Raw genomic sequence first — 12,031 nt, forward strand, 5'->3', positions numbered from 1 at the left:
GAGCCAGGAGGGGCCTTCCTCGTGGGTCCCCTTGGGATGCCAGGGCGAGTTTCTGATCAGCAGCTGAGCGCTTCTAGCGCGGGGGCCAGGGGCCTTCCAAGGAGGCCCACCGAAAAGCAGGGACGTAGGACCCCTTTAGTCGAGCTCAGAAGACACAGGCCATTCCAGTCGATGGTGGGGTGGGGGTGGCGGGGTGGGGGGGGCGGGGGTGGCCCATCATCATCATAGGTAACAACCACTAGAACCTTCGCTATGGAACACACAAAAGCCAACAACAAGAGATTTCCCACAAAACAAACAGCACAACTTGTCACTTTTCCATCAGGGCTATATTTAGGATCCTTCCCTTGCACACGAAGCAGCCGTGCCACGTGTGTAACACGCACCCTTCACGGGCCAAGGGACGCTTTCACAACAGAGCAAGAGTCATCTGCGAGGACGGATGGGCGCTCTGTTTCTCAGGCTGAGGTCCTCGTCACCGTGAGCGGGGCCGTCCGTGGCTGGCCACTCCCTCCCGGGCCTTCCTTCGGTGCCCACTCCCAGCCTTCCCACAACATCCCCTGGACGCTGTTCAAACGCTCTCTGACTTTTGACCAGAACAAAGAGCGGGGGAGACACTAACCAGTTCTCTCAAAACGCATTTTTTTGTTTTAAGATTTTATTTATTTATTTCACAGAGAGAGACACAGAGGGAACACAAGCAGGGGCAGAGGGAGAAGCAGGCTCCCCGTGGAGCATGGAGCCCGACAGGGGGCTCGATCCCAGGACCCCGGGATCATGACCCGAGCCAAAGGCAGACGCGTAACGACTGAGCCACCCAGGCGCCCCAAAACGTATTTCTTTGTGCAACCCAAATTAGTCGCGGTGCAAAGGCCTTTACGGCAGCTTTCCCTGTCTCCTGAAGCTCCGAGTCCTCGAGCCCGTCGAGGAGCCCAGACGGGCAGCTCACAGGGAAAGTCCCGCCGGCCCGTCCCCCGCACCGGAGCGGAGAAATCCGTGCCCACGAACAGCACGCAGCGGCAGCGCTCTCCGCGGCAGGGCCAAGCCAGACCAGAGCTGCGGTCCCCGCCTGCGGCACGATGGTCACCTCACGGGTCATGACTTAGCTGGGGTTCTCCGTAACCCTGCACGCCCCTCAGGCCTCCTGCCCCGAGGGGAGCAGGTGCTCTGGGATGTCTACCTGGAAGAGATCCTTCCCGCCTTTCCTGGGGATGGGCTCCAGCAACCACCTGGGGTTCGAAAACGCCGTGAGGTACTTCTGCTTCAGGCCGGTCAGCACAGCTCGATTTTCCAGTTCCACGACCTCATCGGGAGCTAAGTCCTCTGGGCACGGCAACGTTTCCCCAACGTCAACAAGCCCTGTGCACAAGGAGAAGCGCGCACTGGTTTTTCCTTCCAGAAACCGAGGCCCGCCTGACGGAGAACACGGTTATTGAAAGCTACAACCACCAGGGACCACGAGGGTCTCCCCAAGGGGCCACGGAGTACACTGGGCCGCTCTGGCCGAGCATCTGCGACGTGCCAAACTCTGTTCAGGGAATTCCGGGTGAGGCCGAGGGACGGAGACAAAGAAGTGGAGGGCCTTGTCCTCAACGACCACACCCAAGCAATGGGCTGGTCCCAGCCAGACTGCTCAGGGCAGCAGGCGGAGGTCAGAAGGGCTCCAGACGCCAGGGGGAACAGGCCATCAGGTCCCCGAGCACTTTGGCAGGTGGCAGGTGCGGCGGTGGGACCTGACCCACCCAGGGCGCAGGGAACTTAGCTGGGATGCGGGGACGGTGGGGGTGGGGCATCCGCCCACGAAGCCAGGCAACAGCCTGAATCTGGAGGCTACCCCAACCCACGCCGGGTACCGCGGTCTCCGCCTCCCATGGTCTCTGCCGCATGTACGCGCACGCACACACGGACGCACACACACTCGCGCGCAAACACACGGCTCTACACATACACACGCACAGGCCAGTGCCACGTGGAGACTCGGAAGCTGTCCCTGCCTCTCAGATCGAAAATGGGAACCGAGGCCCAGAGCGGACGCAGGGTCCCCCTGAGGTCGTGGGACCTCGGCAACTCCCCCACCCCCAGCCCACGGCCCCCTGCTGCCCCTCTGAACGGTGTGTCGCTCGGCTCACACACCAAGCAGTTCGAAAGAAAACAAGCCACAAAACTCCCGAGCTAGATCCCGCGGCGTTAGCCCCTGGAGGTTGTCTGAGCAGCATCTGGCCTATCATCACTTGCCAGCTATCACGCCACGGCCATACTTTTCCCCTTCCCGAAGCAAGGCCTGAATCTGAGCGGGGGCCATCCCCAGCCTCTCCACCAGCAGCCTCCTCCACGTGGCGTCTTCCCAGTCCCTCTGGGCGATGTGGACGGCGATGGTACAGTTCCGGTGGCCGCTCAGCAGAGGACGCCAACGCGTCTCCACGGTCTTGACCCCGTTTAAGACGAAACCTGCGTAAGGCTGCCGGAAGGAGAGGCAGCCGAACCGCATCTCCCTACAGCTCCTGGGGCCTCCCCTGGCCTGCGGGGACACGGAACCACGAACGTCAATGAGCATCATGCCCAGCGCTCCAAGCTCATGACCCGCGGGCAAGGCCTCGCCCCAGTGTCCCCGGGGTTGCCTACTGACCTGGGCGGTGGGGGAGCCGAGAACCCTGGCTCCTTCTTCCTATCACGACACAGTCAACCGACAGGCCCAAAGGAAGGGGCCGGGGATCAGGACGACGTGTCCATCAGACGGAGTCTTGGGCGAGCTCTCGGACGATGGCACAGACGGCTAGAGAAAGGCACGGCCGGGACAGCACGTGGTCAGTGCTACAACAGAGGCCACGGAGCCCCAGGAGAGGACAGAGGGGGACAGGCCCCTGGGTTTCACGACTCGGCAAGCTGGCTCTAGCCCCCTCCCAGCACAGACAGGGCCAGTCCTGGGCCTCGCTTCTTCTCCTGCCAACCCACTCGGGTCCCTGGCCCTGCCACCGCCGAGACACTGCAGATCCCCGGGCTCCTGTCCCGGGGCGGCGGAGCACAAATCCTTGGGATCTAACCTCGGCTCAGCGCTGGGGGCGCCCCGCGATCTCAGATGGCCCCGGCCCCTTTGGGTGCCACCCTCCTCGGACCCCTTCCTGCCCCACTGCTCTCCACTATCAACAGACACCCCCAACCCCGACCCGAGCCTAGAGAAAGGAAATACAAGAGCAGGAACAACTGGTCCCGGGGCGCACGCACTGCCTCTATGCCAGGCACAGGGGAGGGGCACGAACCACACACCAGAGGATTCAATCCTCAAATCACCCGCTACAGCAGCGCTACCATCACCTCACTCCGTACCTGAGAAGGAGGTGCCGAGGAAGAGACAGATGGCCCATGACTGCAAGGGGATCTGAGTGCATGTACCCCCTGCCCTTGCACCTGGATTGGGGGGGGTCCGCCCTCCTCACGGGAGGACAGAGCTGTGCAGTGGGAAGAGCGGGGCCCCGGGCCTGAACCTCAGCTGGGTCCCGGTACCTCACGGAGCCTCTGTCTCCAGCGTGGCTGCGAGGATCGGGGACAAGGTGCCAAGGGCGCCTAGCCCAGTACATGACACCTAACAGGACAGTTACAAACAGTGGCTGCCCATCATCATCATCATCGGGCCTGGGGCTCTACCCTGAGCCCCTGAGTACCACCTTCTCCGGTTCATCTCTGTTCCCAGGTCCTGAAGTACATAAACCTGGCCTCAACGGCATTCTCCTATTGAAGAAACCACATCCACTCTCAAAGACAAGGCCCCGTGACCAGCAAGGCTGCCTCATGTTCACCCCCTTCCCAATGCACCGTCCTGCCTGTCCCCACGTCCAGACCCGCTGCCTTCCCTCTGTCTCTCCGGCCGAGCCGCCCTCAGCTGTGCTCTGGGGCCTAGCCCTGTGGCTCACTCCGGCGCCTGGCTCTGTCCTGCTCCTGCTCAGGCAGCCTCCCTCCCGTCCCCCAGGAGTAGGTGGTCCCCTCTGCAGAGAGCCACACCTGTGTCTCCCTCAGGGCAGGGACAAGGACTGCTCCCCCCGCCCCCCCTGGGGTGGGGGGGGAGCCCCCACACAGGCCTCCAGCTCCTGCGGCGGCCTTCTCCAAACCTGTGCATAGCAGAAGTCCCCCCAGAACGGCCGTCTATACTCGCAGCCTCTACTTCCTCGCCATGCACCGCACCCCACCTTCCACGAACACACCCTCGACCCGCCACGTGCCCGTCCTGTCCTCATCTGACTCGTGGCTGGACAGCCCGGACGCGGCTGACCGCCTCTCGTTCCCTTCTGCTCAGGCTTGCACATCGCACGCTCGCCTGCTCTGCCCCCGTTCACACAGGCCATGCCCGCTTCGTCTCAACCTTCCACAGCCAGCAGCCCCGGGTTCCCAACCACCGCCACCCCAAATCCGCTTCCGTTCCACCTCGGCGAGTGGTTTCACCACCCATCTGTTGTTGTTCCAGTCCCCCTGACCTAGCAGCCGCCTGCGCTGCCAGATGCTGCCCACTGGGAGGAGTGCCACGGGTAACCAGTGCAACACCGCACACCCTGGGACCTCAGGTAGGCCACAGCCTGGGGGCCAAGCGGAGGCGGGGAGGGACGCAGTGAGGGAGGGCTGGGGCTCCTGGACCAGCATGCTCCTGTTTCTCTGGGCACAGGTCCATTGCCTGCACATGCACTTAGAAGGATGGCGGGCGTGTGACTGTGGCGGGAGGAGGGGATAGGGAAGGGTGGCCTGCGCAGCTCTGCGCCTGCTTCCAGATCCGCCCCCCCCAAGGCCCCGAAAACCCCAGCCCACAGGTACCAGCCCGCGGAGGGCCCAGCAGGCCTCAGCAGCAGGGGCTTCCTGGCACCGAGTCGCGGGCGCCCCTGGCTGACCAGGCTGCGGCCACCAGGCGGGACCGTCCGCTTCCGCGTGACCCGGCGAGGCGGCCAGCGCCTGCACGACCGCCTCCCACGCCCAGGCCGGGAGACGACGCGGGCCGCGGAGAGCGGACAGAGCGCTCGGCCCGCCTCGTGGCTCTCCCGCCATCGCCGCGGCCCGGCACCGGGGACCGCTGACCGGTGACAGGCGTCGGCGGTCCCTCAGCTCACAGGCTGGCGCAGACGCCGGCGCCCCTTCTTTGCGGGGCCTACGCCGGCTCGAACCCACGTAACGCACACGGAGGTACGAAAACACGCCCGTTCGCAAGCGCGTAGGCACGCAGCCAAGCAGTTACGTACACACGCACTCACGTACACACGCACATAGGCGCGGAAGCCCCGGCCGCGGGGAGACGTGTGTGGACTCACCCGGCCCGGACTCGCGGGGAAGGATCCCGGTGGATCGGGAGGTAGACGCGGGCGGCTGGGGCGGAACCGGAAATTAGAAGAGAAATGGGGTGGGGGAGAAGGGGCGGGGCTAGGCGAGCGGGGGGGCGGATCCATGGGCGGGGCTACGGGAGGCGGGGCGGGGGGAGGAGTATGGGGGGGGCCGACCTGTGGGAACGAGCGAGGGGAGGAGCTGTGAGACAGGGTTGCGGGGAGTAGCTGGGGCGCACCTGCAAGAGGGGTGAGCGCGGCGAGTGAGAAAGAGTTGGGTAGTACGAGCTCGGGCAATGAGCGGGAAGGAGCAGGGAAGGAGCAGGGTAGGAGCAGGACCGAGCTAGGGGGAATGTTGCGGAGAAGGAGCTGTGCGAAGAGCACGGTGGGCCTGAGGAGGTGTCCCGGGGGGGGAGGTGCAGGGGGGATCTGGGGAGCGCTGGGGTAACGGAGCTTGGGGCGGAGCCACAGGAGAAGCCGGGGGACCACTGGGGATGAGGACCTGGGGAGTAGCAGGGCGGAGCTGAGAGGAGGAGGCTGGGTGGGGTGGAGCTGAGGAAGTTGGGCAGGCAGTGTTGGGGAGGAGCGGGATTAAGTTGGGGAGGTGGCGATGGACGTGGAGCCTTGGGAAGAGCTGGGAGGTCACTGCAGAGGAGGACCTGGGCAGTTGTAGGGCAGGGTGGGGGACTCTGGCAAGGCGAAACCGGGGGAGGAGTAGGGGGCGTGGCTGGTGGAAAGCTAGGAGAGCTGGGGCTGAGCGCGTCGGAGCTGGGAAGGGGCAGGGAGGGAGTGGCGGAAAGGTTGGCGAAGCAGCTGCCACCGGGGGGTGGGGCTGGGGGAAAGCTGGGAGGAGGAGCTGTGGAGGTGCCAAGCGGCGTTGGGCAGAGCAGAGCGATGTCCGGGAAAGCTGGGATCAGAAGCTGGGGACGAGCGGGGCAGGGTTGGTGGGTAGCAGCTGCGGGGAGCAGGACGGGGCTGGGGAGGGGTAGGGCCAGTTGGGGGAAAGCTGGGAGGAGTCGCTGGGGCAGGGCTAGGGCGGAGCAAGGCGGGCCTGGGGATGCTGACAGGAGGTGCTGTGGAGGAGCGGGGCGAGCTGGAGGAAAGCCTGGGGCAGGAGCGAGGGCGGGCAAGGGAGGAGCTGGGTGGGACCGGTGGTATAGCTGGGAGGAGGAGCTGCAGGGCCGCGGGGCGCGGTTGGGGTGTTGCAGGGTGGGACCCGGAAGATAGCAGGGAGGCGGAGCCGAGGAGGAGCAGGGCGGGACTGGTGGGGTGGTTGGGAGGCGGAGCTGGGCGCAGTGCGGAGGGACGGTCGGTGGGCTGGGAGGAGGAGTTGCGGTGGCGGAGCCCGGGCGGAGAACCCCGGGACCAGCGCGGGGCTTGGGGAAGGGGCGGAGCCAGGGCGGAACCTGGGCGGAGCCCGGGCGGAGAACCCTGGGACCAGCGCGGGGCTTGGGCAAGGGGCGGAGCCGGGCGGAGCCTAGGCGGAGATCCCTGGGGACAGCGCGGGGCTTGGGCAAGGGCGGCTCCGGGGCCGAGGCCAGGCAGTGCCCTTCTGCCTCCCGTGACATAGGCGTCCGGTCGGCGCCGCACCGGTAGGCAACAGAGTGGCATCCTCAGCGACCTCCGGTGACCCTCAGAATGGACCCCGGAGAGCGCGGAGGCGGGGAGAGGGCGGGACCTGTAGCTTGAGTCCTGCACCTGGGCGCTGAAGGCCGGGCGGGCTCTCCTTCCAAGCCACCCTGGGACGGCCAGCGGGGGTCCTGAGGGAGGGGCTTTATATGAACCTTTTTTGCAGGTGAGAAGAGAAATTCCTCCTCTGTTTCCTGCTGCCCCTCAGACCTGACCTGAGCCAGACAAAGCCAGCTTCCCTGTCAGAGCTGTTTCCTGTCCTCTGCCTCTGAGTCAGCGGCTCAACACACTCAGTGTCCCCGTGCTTTGCTCCTGGGGTCCCCTTCCTCTCACCCACCTTCCGCATTTGCTTGGTGACCAAGTCCTGTGTCCCTGCCTCCCACATGCCTGATCAGAATAAATTCTCCTCTTCCTGCCCCCACTGCTATCTCCTGAGTTCAGGCTTGTGGTCTGGGGCTGGTGGCTTTTTTATTATTTTTTTATTTTATTTTATTCTGTTAATCACCATATAGTACCTCGTTAGTTTTTGATATAGCGTCTATAATTCATTGTTTGCATATAACACCCAGTGCTCCACGCAGTATGTGCCCTCTTTTTTTTTCCTTATTTTTTTTTAAGATTTTATTTATTTGACGGAGAGAGAGACACAGCGAGAGAGGGAACACAAGCAGGGGCAGTGGGAGAGGGAGAAGCAGGCTCCCCGCGGAGCAGGGAGCCCGATTCAGGACTCGATCCCAGGACCCCGGGATCATGACCTGAGCCGAAGGCAGACGCCCAACGACTGAGCCACCCAGACGCCCAGGACGTGCCCTCTTTAATACCTCTTTAATACCCATCACCGGGCTAACCAATTCCCCCCCCCCCCCAGTACCCTCAGTTTGTTTCCTGAGATTAAGAATTCCTCCTATCTGTGAGATCATGGGATACTTGTCTTTCTCTGATTGACTTATTTCGCTTAGCGTAATACCCTCTGGTTCCATCCACGTCGTTGCAAGTGGCAAGATTTCTTTTTTTTTTTTTTTTTTTTGGATGGCTTCATAATATTCCATCGTCCGTATATACCACGCCTTCTTTGGCTTTTACCTGAGCCTCCACATCGGCCTGGATGCCTCCTGTCTTTCCTCTGCCAGTGGATCCTCCACATGCCATCAGTTCAGTTTGCTTTCTTAGCTGCCCATCTGTCCTCATCAACCCGGTGCTGAAAACACTGGTGAGCGCTCTCCTATTTACACCCCATTACCTCGGGGCCCCGGGAGGGCCTTCCAGTGGCACCAGCCCTCTCTGTTCTTATAGGCCAACACTCTGGGTCACTGTGCTGCGGAGTCCCTGTGCCCTGAGCGCACATACTCTACCAAGACTCCCTGCCCTCTGGAGCGCTCACCTCTTCTTCCCCTGACCGAGCTCCTATCCTCCTTCCAGCCATAACTGTAGCATCCCCTGTCCTGCCCCACAACCAAGCATCAGGCACTCTTCTCTGCCAGTTCCAGGAGCACTCTGCACTTTCCTTCCTACCTCCCTTCCCTGGGCTCTCACCTCCCAGTGCTCTAACTGCTCTCCAAGGGTCAGTGGCCCCCTCAGGGGCACCGGGTTCCTCGCAGGCAAGGACTGTGTCTTCCTCACTTCTGGAACCCAGGTGCCCAGGACGCAGTAGTCACACAGAGAGGACTGCTTCGTCTTCCAGTGAGCCGCACCTTCTCTTTGCAGAATCTGGAAGAAACGGAGGAGTGCTGGCCGTGCGGGGAGGGCCAGGCGGTAGCTTCATGGAGCTTAGGCCTCAGGGCTGCAGAGACGGTTTTCTCCACGCCACGATTCTGTCCCCATAATACACTACATGTTCCTTTTAGAAAGTCCCTGCCAGTTTTCACCCTGGCTCTTTGCCGAGCCCATATCCCCAGGACATCGCCTCTCCTGAGCCCATGGCCACCCGCTCAGTGCAGAGCTCCCCGTCCCCGATGGCCAGTCTGAGCACTTGCGTTTGCAGTTTCTCATGTTTGTGTCCAGTGACCTCTGTCCACCAGGCCCCTGGCTGCAGCAGCCCCTTAGGAACTGGCCACCACTGTTTCTCTTGGTGCTCATCCCGCTGGCTCTGCCACCCTCTTTGGCCCTGATGTTCTCCTGCCTAGCTGACCCTCTCTGCTCAGTGCGATCCCTATGCACCGCCTCCCCTTCTCTCCTTCCCTGAGCCTATCACGCATTCTTTCACTTGACAGGAGGTGCCGACTGCGTGGTGGAGCACGCCACTGCCTCCCCCACCCACGTGCTCCTCTGACTTTGAGGCCCAGAGAGGCTTCTAGTTTGTTCCTGCCACGTGTTTTGCGGCACTGCTGGTCTGGGACCAGCTTGACCCAACCCCTGGTTTCCCTCACTTCGTGGCAGGTCTGGTTCCTCCTCTCTGAAGTACCCTTTGCCCATCTTTCTATTGGGTTGCTTGTGGCTTTTGTACCGAGTTGTGGGAGCTCCGTTTTTTTTTTTTCCTGTTCCTTTTTTTCTTAATTTTTTTTCCTGTTCTTTTTTTTCTTAATTTTTTTTTTTTTTAAGCAGGCTCCACACCCAACGTGGGGCTCGAACTCGTGACTAAGAATGGCCGTGGGAGCTTTTTTTGAAGTGTGGATCCTAATTCCCCCTTGGTCGTTTGTGTCTCACATTCCTCCTCCTACCCCTGGGACTGGTTTCCTCCTCTCTTTGCAGGCCTGCTTTCAACTCAGTATTTGCACACACTAGGAATTGTAAGTGACCCGAAAGGTCAGGGAGTGCCCCAGGGCCCCTCCCACCAGAGGCTGCCATCCACCCCCCAGCCCTGCCACCTGAGACAGACAGGCAGTCCTAAGAGGAGGTGCCCCAGCATCCAGAACTCTGCCCCTGAGAAAGGGCTTCTTCTCGTCTCTGTAATGGACTTGGTTACTGCTTAGCTTTAGTTCTGCACCCTGGATTCACACGGGAGAGGTCCTGGGGCAGTCGTGTGGCTGTGGAAAGACAGCGAACCTTGTTTCTTCTGCTCCAGCGCTCCCATTTTACCTCCAGATCCTCACCTGGCCCGTTTCCAAGATGCATACTCCCCTAGCCCTGCCTTCCTCTCTCTGCCCCCTGGGCAGCTCTGGTCAGCTCTGTCCCTCTCAACGTGGCCCAGATCCAGAGGTCCATCCAGCCTAAGAACCATACTCATTTCTGGTTTTATTTAAATGGCATTCCGAGTGCATGGGGAGACGCTGTACCATGGGGAACCTGCAGACACAGGTGGGCTACTTGGATGCCACTGGTCAGGTCTGGCGCCTAACAGAATGTGGCACAACAGAGTTGGGACCTTGGGAGTTCTGTAGGCTTCTGGCACCCCCACCCTAGCATTTCTATTACAACTCACTGTATCAACTTTAATTGGAGGAGGGAGATGCTCCCTTCCATGTTTCCATCGCTCCTGAGCTCTTCAGCATTATCCAAAGGCAAGAAGGTTTACCATTTGGGCATGTTTCCCTAGTTCTTCCTCTGTGAATTCGTGCTGTATTACCGTTTTGTCCGGTACTTTTTCATTTAACACGAAGTATTCTTCCATGTTCTGAAAGATTCCTCAGAAGACCTCTCACTAAGCTCTGCACGTCCTCCTGGAGTATATTGGATTCCAGACTCTCCCTGCTCAAGACCAAGTGACAGAGGCTCAGGGATAGCCCCGCATTCCTTGGACCCAATGACATCCTCTGCTCAGAAGCTCCGGCACCACAGGGGGTCCTCCTGAAGCTGTCTGATTTGGAGGCAGAGTGCATTGGGTCTCATATCAATGTCAACTTGGACACTGTGCCCAACCGCCTTGAACTGCGGTTATCCTGTTTCCCTGCAGGCATTCACCCGGTGCAGAGCCAGAGGTCCCTTTGGGAAGGGCTAGGGGATCATCCTAGTGTCTGTCTGCCATGGTGCTGTGGTGTCCTTCTGCCTGGGGACCTGGCCACTTCCCTAGTCCATGGTTCTGAGGCCACCAGGCCAGGTCTGAAGGACCCAGAGGGTTCCTGCAGGACCAGCCAGGGAGGGTCTCTGGCTGTACCCAGGATAGAAATCAAACGCGAGCCAGCAGGAGGTGAAAGCAGAGTTTATCGAAGATCTAGAGAAAGTGCAGGGACAGAGCGTCCGGGAGACTCTGAAAGGAAAGGAGAGAGTCTTGTCTTTGTTTGGGGCCTGGGGTTTCTACTGAGGATGGTGGTCTGGTGTGCCTGTCCCCTCAGGCATCCAGGAATGGTTCGAACAAAGGCGAGGGCCCCGGTGTTATTCCTTAGAGCCAGGGGCCTTGGCGTCAAGATATCTAGCACCGGTGGTCCGGAATCAGCCTATGATGGCTTTGTCTGGTCGTTCTCACCTGGCCTTTCCTTAGATGCTACCGATTCTGGAGAGATCATTAATTCCTTGTCCTTTACAAGGAGGACACACACGATTTGCCTTCTGACACGTGTCAAGTGGGGGTGCAGGTCCTAGCGGGAAGAGAGGCAGGGAAAGGAGCAAAGAGCCGAGTTTTGCGGAGTCCTTCAGTTTCCCTGTTTCAGTTCCACATCTCCAAACTGGCTCAGGGGCAGCAGCTGGCCTAAGGGGTCATGACCTGTTTATTGGGCTGGCTGCATTCAGCTCCTTGCTGTCTGTTCTTGCTCTTGCGGATCTCCGTTTGGGGCTGTGTCTTGGTCGGTTGCCTATCCATTATGGCCCCAGGAAGGCCTCCACCTCCATCACTTTCTGGATCATGGGCCCCTAGCTTCTGGCCATTCAGTGCCATCCCAGCGCCTCTACTGCAGTTCTGGTGGTGGGGCGGGGGGGTGGGGGGGTTGGGGGGGCAAGTAGGGTTCGTCCCTTTCCTCCCTGACCAGGCTCCGTATGCCCTGCCTCTGTTCCACGGCGACTTCACTCTGGTTGGTGGCCTGGCAGTAGGCTGCCCGTCTCTTCCTGGTTTTCCTGGGACTCTTCTGGCTGGAGCACTGCAAGTTCTATAGCAAATCAGGATGGTTGGTCACCCTGCCTCCTGGGACGGAGGGCACCTGTGGGGAAAGACCTGTGTAGTTTTTTTGCCCCCATTGGGGTGTGGTCCATGTACTAGCTCTTCAGCGGAAGGCGTGGGCCACTGCCACAGACTCAGAAGT

General features: G+C 60.9%; 1 protein-coding gene across 4 annotated transcripts; it reads right to left on the minus strand.

Annotated features, from left to right (window-relative positions):
• Positions 1–683: 683 nt before the first annotated feature.
• Positions 684–5,369, minus strand: LOC118356489 (protein EOLA1). Of its 4 annotated transcripts, none has more exons than XM_035725418.1 (4): positions 5,286–5,369; positions 2,627–2,773; positions 2,236–2,518; positions 684–1,359 (listed from the first exon to the last, which is right to left on the minus strand). In XM_035725418.1, exons 3-4 carry the CDS (start codon positions 2,486–2,488, stop codon positions 1,136–1,138), a joined length of 477 nt encoding a protein of 158 aa, XP_035581311.1. In that variant the 5' UTR covers positions 2,489–2,518; positions 2,627–2,773; positions 5,286–5,369; the 3' UTR covers positions 684–1,135. The 4 variants fall into 4 exon arrangements, 3 of the variants coding, with proteins under 3 accessions (XP_035581311.1, XP_035581312.1, XP_035581310.1); XM_035725419.1 differs by lacking the exon at positions 5,286–5,369 and adding an exon at positions 4,798–5,150; XM_035725417.1 differs by lacking the exons at positions 2,627–2,773; positions 5,286–5,369 and having other exon boundaries at positions 2,236–2,554.
• Between the last annotated feature and the right edge of the window lie 6,662 nt (positions 5,370–12,031).

This window comes from Zalophus californianus, chromosome X (genome assembly GCF_009762305.2).
Source record: "Zalophus californianus isolate mZalCal1 chromosome X, mZalCal1.pri.v2, whole genome shotgun sequence".
NCBI classification, from domain to species: domain Eukaryota; kingdom Metazoa; phylum Chordata; class Mammalia; order Carnivora; family Otariidae; genus Zalophus; species Zalophus californianus.